General features: G+C 45.0%; 1 protein-coding gene across 1 annotated transcript; it reads left to right on the forward strand.

Annotated features, from left to right (window-relative positions):
• The first annotated feature begins 12,232 nt into the window (after window positions 1–12,232).
• LOC135374644 (uncharacterized protein K02A2.6-like) lies at window positions 12,233–13,324 on the forward strand. Its single transcript, XM_064607593.1, has one exon. It carries the CDS (start codon window positions 12,233–12,235, stop codon window positions 13,322–13,324), a length of 1,092 nt encoding a protein of 363 aa, XP_064463663.1.
• Window positions 13,325–13,543: the final 219 nt, after the last annotated feature.

Consider the following 13,543-nt stretch of genomic DNA (forward strand, 5'->3'; position numbering starts at 1 on the left):
TGGTGATACCCTTTTTATTGCCTCAATGTAACTTATATTAAGTGCCACTTTAAGATGTAGAACCTTTTTTTCGGCTTTCCATTTCGGACAAGACCGAGAATAAGAGGGGTGGTTCTCAGAACAATTGACACAATGTTTGGCCCGATCACATTCTTGGTTTCGTATCCTCCTGCCCACAACGTGCGCAGCAAGGGCGGCCTGTACATGCGCCTGCAGCGTGTCCAAAGCGGTTGCACTAAAGCAATGAAGAGGGTTGGTTGGGTCTGACTGTTGCTACCTAGGTTGTAGTGTTACCACGCATGTTGTAGTGGTTACCACCCATGTTGTCTTTTGTTACTACCTGCACGTTGTGCTGTTACTACCTTGGCCTTATGGTGTTACTACCCTCAAGAGTAAACTTACAACCGACAAACAAACAGATACACTGCTCAGGAATGTATGGACTCATAGTTATTTTTAGAGAGGGCAGTTACAATTCTTTTTGTGCTATGGCACCTAAAGTTGTGTGCTTGAGTTCAAAATGGTACTCAAGCACCCCTAACGTCCTTTTATTGTCTGTCCTGGGGAGTATTGCACATCAGATACCCCAATACACTTCTATCAATGCTATCACGCCGCTGACGATGTCGAGAACTTCAATTTCGAAGTCTTCCAATGGGACCTTGATGCTTCCAGCTTCATGTATCTTCTCCCCATGGTACAGCAAGCACGGGTAGGCACCCTGCATTATATGAAAAAAAAAAATGCAGCGTCATAATAATGCAGTCCGAAATTGCAAGTAGCCGGAATAAGGACAAACCACAGCTGATACAGATAATGTGACAAGAAATGACTCGTCACGATAAAACGGATATACTTAGAGTCTATAATGCGGAAAATAACCATGCTCACCTCTAGTCGTGCGTTGCCGACTGCCTCCTTTGATGTCTGTCAGCTTCAGCGCATTCGACACGTCATCTTCCCCACGCTTTTCGGCGACAGTGACAACTTTGGTCCTACTCCCGTAAGCCACAGGACACTGCACACCACCACCTCGGAGAGTGTGACCCTCGTCACTCATTTCGTGCTTCGGAAGTGCAATGCGGGGGACCCTTATATAAATGATAAACGTCGAGAAAGTAAAACGGCAGCACTACACGTGGAGCGAAGTACTACAGCACTGTGGTACACAAACGGTAGCACTACACAAGAACGCGCAACAGTAGAATAGCTTGGATTGGATCGTCTTGAAACAGGATATTAACGTAGCGATGCGCATGACCATTGGAAGTAACGAATTGTAAGAGCAACAGCTTATTCAGTGACAAAATTCGTAGACACACGCGCTCTCCCGAAATATACGAAAAAGTTTTGCGAGAAAGTCGTGCGATGACGCGAGCTTGCTTATCGACTGCGAGATCATGATGAAGCCGGGAATGATGTTGCCCGGTGTAAATTGCTGCAGCACTGGTAAGAAAGATGGGAAAGTCAGGTATCTGTCCTTTAAGTGATTGAAAAATCACAATCTTTCTACAGTCTTTTGAATTTTAAATTAATGAATGTAAATATATACCTGTGCCTTTTAGCAAAATATTATTATAGTGCACGCTAAATAGCTTTTTCGTTCATCAAGATATATGTGTGCAAAGCTTGGTTGAAGTGACTTCCTTATCATCAAGGGGATCACTATATTGTTTGTTTGTTGTATTGCAGCCATAATAGTAAAACGCAAACGTAATTTATCTTGTTCGATGTTACAAATATGAAAATTTCATTTCTCGTGTGGTGGTAAAATAAAGCAGAGACACAGCTGGTCTCCTTCCTTTGTGCATAAAAAGCACATGCGACCTTCATTTAGTCACATTTGTTTTTCACAAGTTGTGTCATAACTGCTATGAAGGATTAAAATTTACGGCATGACTAATTAACAATCAAATCTAAGCTTCTTCATGAAATTACTACACATAGGTTGTAGTCGTCACCGTTTTACTACGTCCACTAATGGCTGCAGCAGTTACTACTTGGAAGCACGCATAGGGTTGTAAAAAGCTAGTAACTGCAATACAAAGGTAGTAACACAGTTGTGAAAGTTGTAAAAGGAGCAGTTTACTACGTTTTTATCAACCTTATTTTTAAGAGTGTAGAGGCAAAATTGGTACGAAACAGGTCAGCAACAGCAACTTTATTTTGAAATGGAAAGTGGGGAGGTTCATCGCCAGAGGCGATACTCTACCCCATTGCTGGTGGAGAGGTGGGGAATAAAATAATGAGCCCTCCACAATAACGATCGATGTCCGATGGTGTCCAGAAATGTCAAAAGAGCTTTGAGCGCAGATCGTTGTTGGGCTGGATTGGGCATGGGACCAATCAATTTTGATAGGGAGAAGGGGCTAGTCCAGCTGATTAACAGACTCGGAGAGTGCGGTTCGGGAAGGTTGGTAGTTGGGTCAATGAAGAAGGATGTGCTCCAGATCCTCAAGAGCACCACATTGACAGCAGGTGGGTGAGTCTACTTGTCTCAAGCGGTCAATTAACGATAACGATGAATGATGCTTTATTGCAGCTTCCACAGACAAAACACAATCAGGGGGAAGCCAAAAAGAAGTACGAGGCTGCTTGACAAGGGCATTACCCCTTTAACATGATCGTCGCTACGGCATGAAGCAAATGTACAAAATCAGCTATGTAGTGCGAAATATGGAAAGCTATTTGACATAAGAATAGACGTTTAAAACTAACACAACCATGACAGAATACTACAATGGCATTGTGTATAAAATAACAAGAGATTGAACTGCTATCCCGAAATATGAAATTAAATAAACAACGATCGTAAGGAAGAAAAGGAGAGGTTACTGATATATATCTTCTGGGTGTGAAAACTGTTCAAACCGTACGGAAGGGTGTAAGACAGAGACTGATGTCAGTAGTTACTCCTAAACCTGGGTATTATCCATTTGTCACAGTGACGAGTACGTTGTGACAAGTGTCATAACGTGAACACGGATAACATATCATTATTATTTTGTCGTGTGGCAACTAGAAAGGACTTGAACATATGATAGTTGTACGTACTGGTTATCGTCATTATCTTGAAAGTGGTAAACAAAGGCTGTGTGTGTGTATCGTAAGGAATATCGGCTATTATACGAACCGCCCGTTTCTGTAGGGTCAGTAAACTAGTTATCTCTCTCTTCCAGTGCCCCAGACTAAAATGCAATAGCGAAAGACAGAAGAAATTAGTGAATTGTATACAAGTAATTTCACCCTCAAAGGCAAGACATGACGCAGACGGTTCAAAAGTCCTATCGACCTTGATATTTTTGCGTTTACGTGGGACATGTGGCATTCCCAGGATAGGGCTTAGGGAAAATATACACCAAGCATCTTAACGACCTTTACAATATAAATCTGATCATGGCCCAAATATACATCAACATAATCATATATATCATCATATCATATTATCAATCATATAAATGCATCAATATAATCATTTGAACGAAGTGAATGAAATATTAATAATAATAATAATAATATTATGACGTATTATTATTATTATTACTCAATAACGCGTGTTCTGGACAACCTGTACATGAGGTGCTCTTGTAGGGGTACATCACCTCTCGCAGTTCACTGGAAAAATCCTTCTAGAAAAAGAGCATATCGGTACTCGTATGATCGGTTTGTGCTACCGAGGGCTGATATCGACCATTTTCAAAGGGCATCTTAAAATAATATTTAAAAAAGCTTACTCCCAGCATAGTGCACCGTCAGATTGACATCAGGTGCATCTTTCAAAAGTGATACTGCAGGTACATTTAAAAACCTTCATAACATCAAAGTACATGAGTAATATAACGATATTTTCTGAAGTACTGGTTCCCTGCAATAAAACTAAACAATGTATTAATACAGCAGAAAATGTAGTAACTGAAGTGGTGGTTTTCCCTCCCGCCTCCACCACCACCGCCACCACCACCACCACCAATTTGTATGTGAAAATCACACACAAATAATTGGTCCCGTGGGTAAGACATGCGACCACGCATCGTGCAAACACATCTTACATAAGATGAGCAATACCGCAGAGAGTGACAGTAGTGACATACTGCGCTCAAGCGGAACCCACTTATACACAACCCTATGCCGGGGCCATGATGGGCCTTCTCGCACCCGAAAGATTTGCAGCTAGAGGCTCCTATCATGCACACCAAAAGCATAATGATAAGTACTTTCGGGGTCATTATGCTGGTACCAAAACGGTTGTGTGGCGATCGCAAGGGTACCACAAAAGCGTCGTTCTTTATCATCGTCTATGGTGAAACGACAGTTCACTAAATCACGGAACGGTGGCGCCTCGTCAGTTTTTCATATTTATTTTTCGATTCGCACGATATGTTTCTCTCGGTAGAGACCGGCCTCGGTGGCTCAGTCGGTAGCGTGTTTGCCTTCTGATCCCGCGATCGCGGGTTCGAACCCGGCCGAGGACGCCAGCAACTTGGTGGCATGGTACAAGTTGCTTAGACACGCCGTCTTCCGCGATGGACGTTAAATACGGGGTGTCGTGTGGTGAGCTTTCATCGCACGTTAAAGAACCCTCAGGTGGGCAAAAGCAATCCACAGACCGACCGCTGTGGCGTCGCTCATGATCTCAGTTGTCTCGCGACGTAAACCCCCAATTATTAATTAATATTATCTCTCGGTAGATGGCTCCTTGCCCTACAGAGGTTATTGTCTGCAATTGAGCTCATTGTAGTGATATGACATGAGAAGGGAGCCAAAATAAACTCTGTCTAATCAGAACATCAGTAACTAAACAAATGCACTGATTGATTGATTGATTGATTGGGGCTTTTGGCGAAAAAGTGACAAAAGCCGTAGAACGCCAAAAACAGTGGGCATATCGATAAATCAATATGAGAGTAAAATTAAATTTAATGCTATGAATTTTGAGGTCACGCAAGCATTATCGACTCAACATTACAAAATCCCTCTCCCTCTGCAGAAGTCCTTTAAAGGGTACCACACGAGTTAAACAAAAAAAGAACAGAAAAAGGCTCAAACCCCGACCCGGGCCCGGCGCTCCTAAGTTAACCCGATCCACATCGACTAATGCCAGGTTCGCGTTCGGTGGGCGAACTGAACCTTACTACAGCTTGTACTAGCCTGATCAAAACCTATGTGTTTTGGGATCCAGGAAATTCCGGTTTTGTTCAGGCAGGATAATGCTGATCCATCCCGGAACCTACTGGAAGAGGCCGACCTCGGATTTCTCTTGATCAGGCCTGATTAAAACAAGGTTCGGGCTGATCAAGTTTGGGCACACGGGAAAGTAAAAGTAACATAATGACATTAAGAACAAAACATTGTGAATCTTGTAAAATGGAATACTAAGAAGTACAAAATTTACAACTTATCAGTGAAGCGAATGTCCTGGAGGAAGTTAAAAACAGCCTCGAACTGAACGAGTGGCTCATCACCCAGCAAGAGGCCTTCATGAGGGGGTATGAAGTGCTTCTAAATCCTGCTAAAATAACACTGACGTTTGCTTTCAAAGAGAGGACATGAGATGTGGACATGGACAACAGAGGGCTGCTCACCACAGTGTGTGCACTTAAGAGGCTCAGGTCAGCCCTATTCTCAGTCTGCATCGCAGGATCTCCTGCATTCCGTTTTTTAAGAGGATACCCGTGCCATTCAGTGTTCCTTTCGACAAGGTGGAGCTTATTGTTTCCCTGTATGTGGCAAAACTCCTGCCGCTCGGAGTTTATACAGTTTCGCAGGAGCCGAATCAGGTCCTGGGCAGGAATATCAAACGGTGTGATGTCGTTGTCTATTGCTTTGGCTGCTGCGCTGTCAGCACACTTGTTTCCCGGTATCCCGTCGTGGCTGGTTATCCAGCAGAATATCAACCTGTATTTGTGTTGATGATTTGTGATGCAAGATACCGCGTCCTGTGAGCAAGGGAGTTTTTTTTTTTTTATGTGACCTGCATATTGCCTGCATAGCCCCAAATAATCTGTGTAGATGACTGATGAGACGATGTTGTGCTGTAAAATGAAATTCAGTGTCACAATAATTCCGTAAACCTCAGCACTAAAAATTGAGATGTACCAGTTCAAACGGATTGCCCTGGTGCATCTCAAAGTCACCATGGCACTCGATACACATGTGTTGGTTTTGGATCCATCTGTATAGAAACCTGTGTGCTCTCCCAAACTTTATCTCAGATGTTCGAACTCCTGTTGCAATACGGCCGTGTTGGTATCATTTTTCTCGTATCTTGCTAAGGAACTGTTAGACCTTGGGGGGTGGTGTCCATGGAGGTAAAAGTCTAGTAGATTATGATACCTGACAGTTGAAATCACAAAAATAGTACTGTTGAACCTGTTGTGAGATACGCATAGCAAGAGGAGGAACAACTGAAGGCTTGTTCAAGAAAAGCTGTTGAAAACGTCTGCCCCCAACTCTCGAAGGAGCAGCGTGTAGTGGGTAACTTCTCACCCTGAGTGCGTAAAGTATAGAAAGATAGGCTTGTCGTCTTTTCAAGACCACTCATTGCTTTCAACATATCAGCTTTTATCTGGCGAGGTGCGGAAATCACCAAGCAGCAGCCGTAGTCCGTGATGATGTACGGGGTTTATGCGTTTTAAGACAGAACGACGTGCTGACGCATAAACTATACACACGTAATCCAGCCTAGACCGAACCACAGAGGTACACACCCGGTGTAAAGTCTCTTGATCTGCTCCCAAGACCTGTGAGATAAAACTTTTAACAGATTTAATGATTTGGTGCATTTTGAAAAGGTGGCGTCATGCCTCTACTTTAGACGTCAAGTGAGACAATCTTTTATTTTTACCCGAGAGACGCGCAGCGATTATTTTTTGTCAGGCAGGGTCCACGAGGCTGCGGCCTTGCGCGCCCCACCTACGAGCACGCGACCTTCAACCTCTTCTTTGCTACAGGTCTCCCGCTGACGGAGAAATGAATGACCACCCTGCGCGAGCTTGTTGTAGTGTCCCCAGAGCATCACTTTTCGTTTACCCAATGGTCTCCCAGTTTCGTCAGGCTCATTCAAACCGTGGGAGAGTACATGAGTTGCTTGTGTGCCCTTGACGAGAAGCCCCAGTCCTCGAACATACCGACAAAGGAGTGAGAAGAAACGATGCGCTTCGTAAAGATCTTTATCCAGTGGAAACATCCTAACTTCTGTTTCAGGTTGTCACCAGTCCCCCAAGCAGTGTGAAAGTCACGTCCTTTCCATTGGAAAAAGAACGTTGTGGAAGTTTCGGAAAACGTAAAATGTGCCCATTGCGAGACCCCTGAAGGTGATGGATGCAACCATTGGATTAGCATCATCCGATAGGTTTAGATATGACCTTTCATATGATGTAAAGTGACTGAGTTCAAGCGCATGGATGCCAAAAGGATTACTGAAGACCACACCGAGGGTTTAAGGTACATACGGCTACTGGAAACGAGGGATTTTAGTTGTGCGTTGTTCTGTCGGAAATTTTGATTCCCACGGTTGCACTGACACAGCTCGTGGAGGGCGAACGTGTTATACTTGAGAGCAGCAACATACTGTCATGACAGCTGTATTACGGGCTTTGTATATAGTACTCGTCGTGGTTCCGAAATAACGCTACGGGGCATAAAACTAATTAAAAGTAGCATGGACAGCTTCGGAACTATCACTTATTGCGCCCAAGCTAAGAGACGGCTGCAACCAGGCGGCCACAAATTTGTATTCTCACGTGTTGTAACTTTCTATCCCGTGTGGCCGTAGTTCTGCATTCCTAATATTAACTCGCACGACAGCCAAATAGCGTGCGTATGGGCATTGCTTCAAGCACATGTGCGGAAGAATAGTGAATATGCGCACGTGCATACGCACACGTCGTGCGTGCGACTCCCATGAAAGTGCGTAATAGCAAGTTCAAGGCGCCTACGAAAGTATTGACCTGCGTCTTCAAAGGAAAAAATAAACATACGTACCATAAGTGCAAAATAAGTACAGAATGCAACATCTGGGCAATAAATTACAAAGCAAAGACTACAAAGCAAAGCGCGCACGTAAACATACGATGAGCGCCTTTGTCTGGAAAAATCGCTCCACGGAAAGGTAGCCCAGCGTCTCAATCAAAAAGAGAAAAGATACCTACCTTACCAGCAGCGCAAAGCACAGGCATAATTCTGCCCCTGTGAAATTAATCGTGAAAAATATTCTGGCGTTTTAGAAATAATTAAGATCGAACGTGCAAAATTTTCGCGTACCACTCGTGGTTTTGCGATACAAGGTGGACGAAAAATGCGCTTGAACATAGTCACTTTACATCACGTGAAAGGTCCTGTAAAGCTTTCGGATGATACTAATCCAATAGTGGCAGCTATCATCTGCAGGTGTCTCGGAATGGGCACACTTTACGTTTTTCGAAACTTCCACAACGTTCTTTTACCAATGAGAAGGATGTGAATTTCACACTGCCCGGGCGACTGGCGGCAACCTGAACCAAAAGCTACGATGTTACCATTGGATAAAGATCTTCACGAAGCGCTTCATTTCTTCTCACTACTTTGTCGGTATGTTCGCGGACTGAGGCTTCTCGTCAAGGGCGCACAGGCAACTCATGTACTCTCCCACGGTTTGAATGAGCCTAACGGAACTGGGATACCATTGGGTAAACGTAAAGTAATGCTCTGGGGATACTACAACAAGCTCACGAAGTGCGGTCATTCATTTCTCCGTCAGCGGGAGACCTGTTGTTGAAGGTTGCGTGCTCGTATGTGGGGCGTGCAAGGCTGCAGTCTCGTGGACCATGCCTGACCAAAAAAATCACTGCGCGTCTCTCAGGTAAAAATAAAAGATTGTCTCACTTGGGGTCTAAAGTAGAGACATGACGTTACCTTTTCAAAAATAATCAAGGAAATCGAAGATGGTATTTTTGAGAAAATTGAGATGCAACATTGGCAATTTTCGCCTACCATGTGCGTTTCTCAAGCTAATAACACAGAAAACGCTGGACTGAGAAAAATGAACTTTATATAGCACGACAATTCTTTCAACGTCCTATCGAATGGCACTAAGCTCGATGTCCTCAGACGTTCCGTCATGAAGCAAATTGTTAACAAAGTTCGGCCTTTTTGAACGTTTACGCCAAGTTTGGCATTTTTTAACAGAAAATCTGTGGTCCCCAGAATTCTGTGGGTGGCTGTCGAGAGTGTCTATGGTGCAGCCTACTGTTGTACCGCGCGTTTGTTGTCAGGCAAGGTTATCTAAATCCTTTTTGGGTTCCACTGATAAGGAACAATGGGGCGTATCCCGTCTTGTACTTAAGTGTTCAGCTGAAAATAAACACACTTCGTTCTTGTTCGGCATCGGAGGCAGTCGTTGTGCTTTCCTTGGGCGGACATAACATTGGCGACGACGGATGGGATCACAATGCCGAGGTTTCATGAGTTCAGGCCCCAGGAAGAATCCTTTGAGGAATATCTGGAACGATTCCAGATTTATGCCAGTGTCAACGATGTCAAAGCGGAAAACAAAGCGGCGACGTTTTTAAATTATCTTGGCACGACTGCCTACAAGATCCTGAAGAATTTGTTGGTGCCGGACCTTCCCGCAACTAGGACGTTCGACCAGTTGACGGCAGCTCTTAAGAAACTCTACTCGCCGTCGAGGTCTCTCATCGCTGAACGCACCCGGTTCCACAGGAGGTACCAACAGGAGGGAGAAAGCTTGGCCGACTTCGCAGTTGCCCTGAAGAGATTAGCCCACACCTGCGAATTCGGGTCGTTTCTCGGCGAATCTCTACGCGACAGGTTCGTGGCCGGATGCCGTCTACACGATATTCAGCAATCTCTCCTGGAGCTGGACGGAACGAGCAAATTTGAGGATGTCTACAAAGTGGCCCTAGCCAAGGAACTGGCAGGGCAACAATCGAAAGTGCTTCAGCATTCGTCGGCGTCTACGACAGAGGACGTGCACCGTCTACGCAGCTCACGACAGGACTTTGCGCCGCGAAAACAAACGGTAGGCCCCTGTTTTCGATGTGGTTCTTCGGCTCACACGCCTCAGAAATGTCCGTTTATAGATGCAAAGTGTTTTAAGTGTGGAAAAAAAGGCCACGTTAAAAGGAAATGTGTTACGGGGCACGCTTCTGGTAGACCACAAAGGATAAAACAAGATGTTAGCATTGTTCGTTGTAATTCGGTGACTGGCATACCACCAGTAAAATCAATGCTGAAAGTCGAAGGTAAAGAAGTGGAGTTTGAGATTGATACGGGTTCAGCGGTAACGCTTATGCCGGAGCAAATGTACTGGCAGTTGCAGCCTTCTGGTACGATGAAACACTGTGACCTTGTGTTACAAACGTTCACGGGAGATAAGGTTCCTATCGTCGGAGTGATTGACGTATCTGTTGAAAGTAAGCGAGGCACGGAAGTATTGCCTCTGGTTGTGGTGAAACAATGCACTGTAAAGCTTCCAGCTTTGTTGGGCAGGAATTGGCTCAAGCAGTTGAAACTTGACTGGCAATCAGTGTTTTACAATTCGTCACAAGGCAAGACGTTGCAGGCACTTAAGGCTATGTTCCCTGCTGTGTTCAACAAAGGGAAAAGTGCAATAGAGGGTTTCACTGCAAGTCTTGTTTTTAAAGATAACGTGTTGCCGGTATTTTGTAAACATCGCAATGTCCCATTTGCTTTTCGTGAGGCAGTAGAAAAAGAACTGACGCACATGGTGGAAGAAGGGGTACTGACACCAGTCAAAACAAGTGACTGGGCAACCCCGCTTGTTGTTGTACCAAAGCCAGGAGGCAAGATAAGAATTTGTGGGGACTACAGTGTTTCTGTTAACCCGAATCTTCGCACTGAGCAGTACCCGCTTCCACGTACAGACGAACTTTTCGCTACTTTCACGGGATGTTGTGTTTTCACTGTTCTTGACCTGCGCTCTGCGTATTTACAGCTTAAGCTTGACGAGCAGGCTAGGAAAGTTCTCACAGTGAATACCCACTTGGGTTTGTTTGAATTCACGTGTCTACCTTACGGGGTGTCCAGTGCGCCTGCAATTTTTCAGGCCACAATGGATAAAATCTTGCACGGGCTACCTAAGGTTGCGTGCTACATCGATGATTTGTTAATTGGAGGTGTAGACTATGACGAGTGCTTTCAAAATGTGAAACTAGTATTGGACAGACTTGCTAAACATTCTGTGCAACTTAATGTTGATAAGAGCAAGTTCTTTGTGAAAGAAGTTAAGTATCTGGGTTCTGTTCTTGATAAAGATGGGTTGCGCCCTTCGCCAGATAAAGTGAAAGCGATTACAGAGGCTCCTGCACCTTCTAATGTTACTGAACTACGCAGTTTTTTGGGTATGCTAAATATGTATGCACGATTTCTTCCGAACCTAGCTACCCATTTGAAACCATTGTATAAGCTGCTAGAGAAAGATGCTCCTTGGATTTGGAGTAAAGACTGTGTGTCCAGTTTTCAGAAAGCAAAAAGTTTGTTATGCAGTGCAAGTGTACTTGCTTTGTATTGTTCGAGTAAGCCTGTTCAGGTGACCTGTGACGCTTCACAGTACGGGCTGGGCGCAGTGATATCGCAGGAAGTAACTAAAGGAGTGTGTCGACCAATAGAGTTTGCTTCAAGGACTTTGACAAGCACGGAACAAAACTACTCACAAATCGAAAGAGAGGCACTCGCGATAGTGTTTGCTGTGAAAAAGTTTCACAAGTACCTCTTCGGGAAAAAGTTTTCCCTCGTAACAGATCACTACCCGCTAACATCGCTTCTAAAATTGGGACACAAGTCAACCGGCGTGGCTGCCGCGCGGATTGAACGTTGGCGACTTCTACTTGCGGAATATAACTATGATATTGTGTACAAGAAAGGAAGTCACATCGAAGACGCCGACGCGTTATCAAGACTCCCACTTGCTACAATACCGGAGGAAGAAGACACCTTGAAGTATTTCTCGCCGTTGCAACAAGTCCCTCTCAATAATTGGACAGTACAACAAGAAACCAGGAAGGATCCTGTATTGCCAAGAGTCATCGAAATTACAAAAAGGGGATGGCCAAAGAAGGTGGATGATCCAGCGCTGCAACCCTACTTTCAAAGACGGGACTCCCTTTCGACAGACCACGACTGTCTGGTGTGGGGAGCCAGGGTGGTAATACCACAGAGCCTGCGTGAAGTAGTCGTTGGGCTTCTGCACGAAGGCCATCCGGGAATGGTGAAAATGAAGATGTTGAGTAGACAAAACGTATGGTGGCCTGGTTTGGATACCGACGTTGAAAATGTTGTTCGTAACTGTCATGTGTGCCAGTGCGTTCAGAACAGTGCGCCCCTTCCACCATTACAGCCGTGGCCGTCTTCGACCCGAGTATTTCAGAGAGTGCATCTAGACTTCGCTCAAAAAGATGGGACGAATTTCTTGATTGTCGTTGATGACTATTCCAAATGGATGGAGGTGATCATGATGCCCACGACAACAGCTCAGAGGACAGTCGAAGAACTGCGAACCATTTTTGCCCAATTCGGATTGCCAGAAGAAGCTGTAACGGACAATGGTCCCCAATTCGTGTCCGAAGAATTTCGTAACTTCATGGAAGAGAATGGCGTCATCCACACGACAACACCGCCATATCACGCTGCTTCGAACGGACTTGCGGAGCGCGCGGTCCAAACACTGAAGAAATCTCTTCTAAAGCAGCTGGAAGAAGACAAAAGCGATAACAAGAAAAGAAGCATGCAGCTTAAACTTTCGAATTTTCTGTTTCAGTATCGCACGACACCTCATGCAACGACCGAGAAAACGCCTGCTGAACTCTTCTTGGGACGGCTGCCCAGGACCCGTCTCTCTCTACTGAAGCCTGGCTACGACCATGCACGTCGTGCAAAGCAAAACCGGATGAAAATGTACGCAGATAAACGACGCTCTCGCCCACGAACGTTCCAGGTTGGAAGTCTCATCTGGGTTAAGAATGTCAGGGGAGAGGATGTTAATTGGTCACCAGGAAAAGTGATCAAAGTGATCAGTGAGGTAACTTTCTTGGTACGTGTTCTCGGAAAGGTTCGCTTTGTGCACAGTGACCATCTCAGGTCAAGGACTGGAGCTGTTGCAGGTTCGGACGACAGTTCCCAGCAGCAATCGGCGGAGACTTCAGAATCTTCCGACAACGAATACTTTGACGTGCCAGGGACTTCGCGAATACCCAGTGGGGACAGTTCTAGTGTCGAAAGTGTTCCCGACGAGGAACATAGGCGAAGTAAAAGAGTGGCAAGGCCACCTGACAGGCTTACGTACGAAGCGCTTGGAGAACCTATGTAAGCTTGCATGCGAACCTTCCAACTGTTTCTGGTGCTTTGTATGCCTGTTTCATTTCTGTACTCGATAGTATATTGTGTTTTTGTAATTGAAAACTTGTGCGGGAGGAATGTTGTACCGCGCGTTTGTTGTCAGGCAAGGTTGTCTAAACCCTTGTTGGTTCCACTGATAAGGAACAAGGGGGCGTATCCCGTCTTGTACTTAAGTGTTCAGCTGATAATA

The sequence above is a fragment of the Ornithodoros turicata genome, unplaced genomic scaffold (genome assembly GCF_037126465.1).
Source record: "Ornithodoros turicata isolate Travis unplaced genomic scaffold, ASM3712646v1 Chromosome88, whole genome shotgun sequence".
Classification (NCBI taxonomy): domain Eukaryota; kingdom Metazoa; phylum Arthropoda; class Arachnida; order Ixodida; family Argasidae; genus Ornithodoros; species Ornithodoros turicata.

Coding starts and splice junctions, on each gene's coding strand:
- LOC135374644 (XM_064607593.1), top strand. CDS start 12,233: ATGAAGATGTTGAGTAGACAAAACGTATGGTGGCCTGGTTTGGATACC.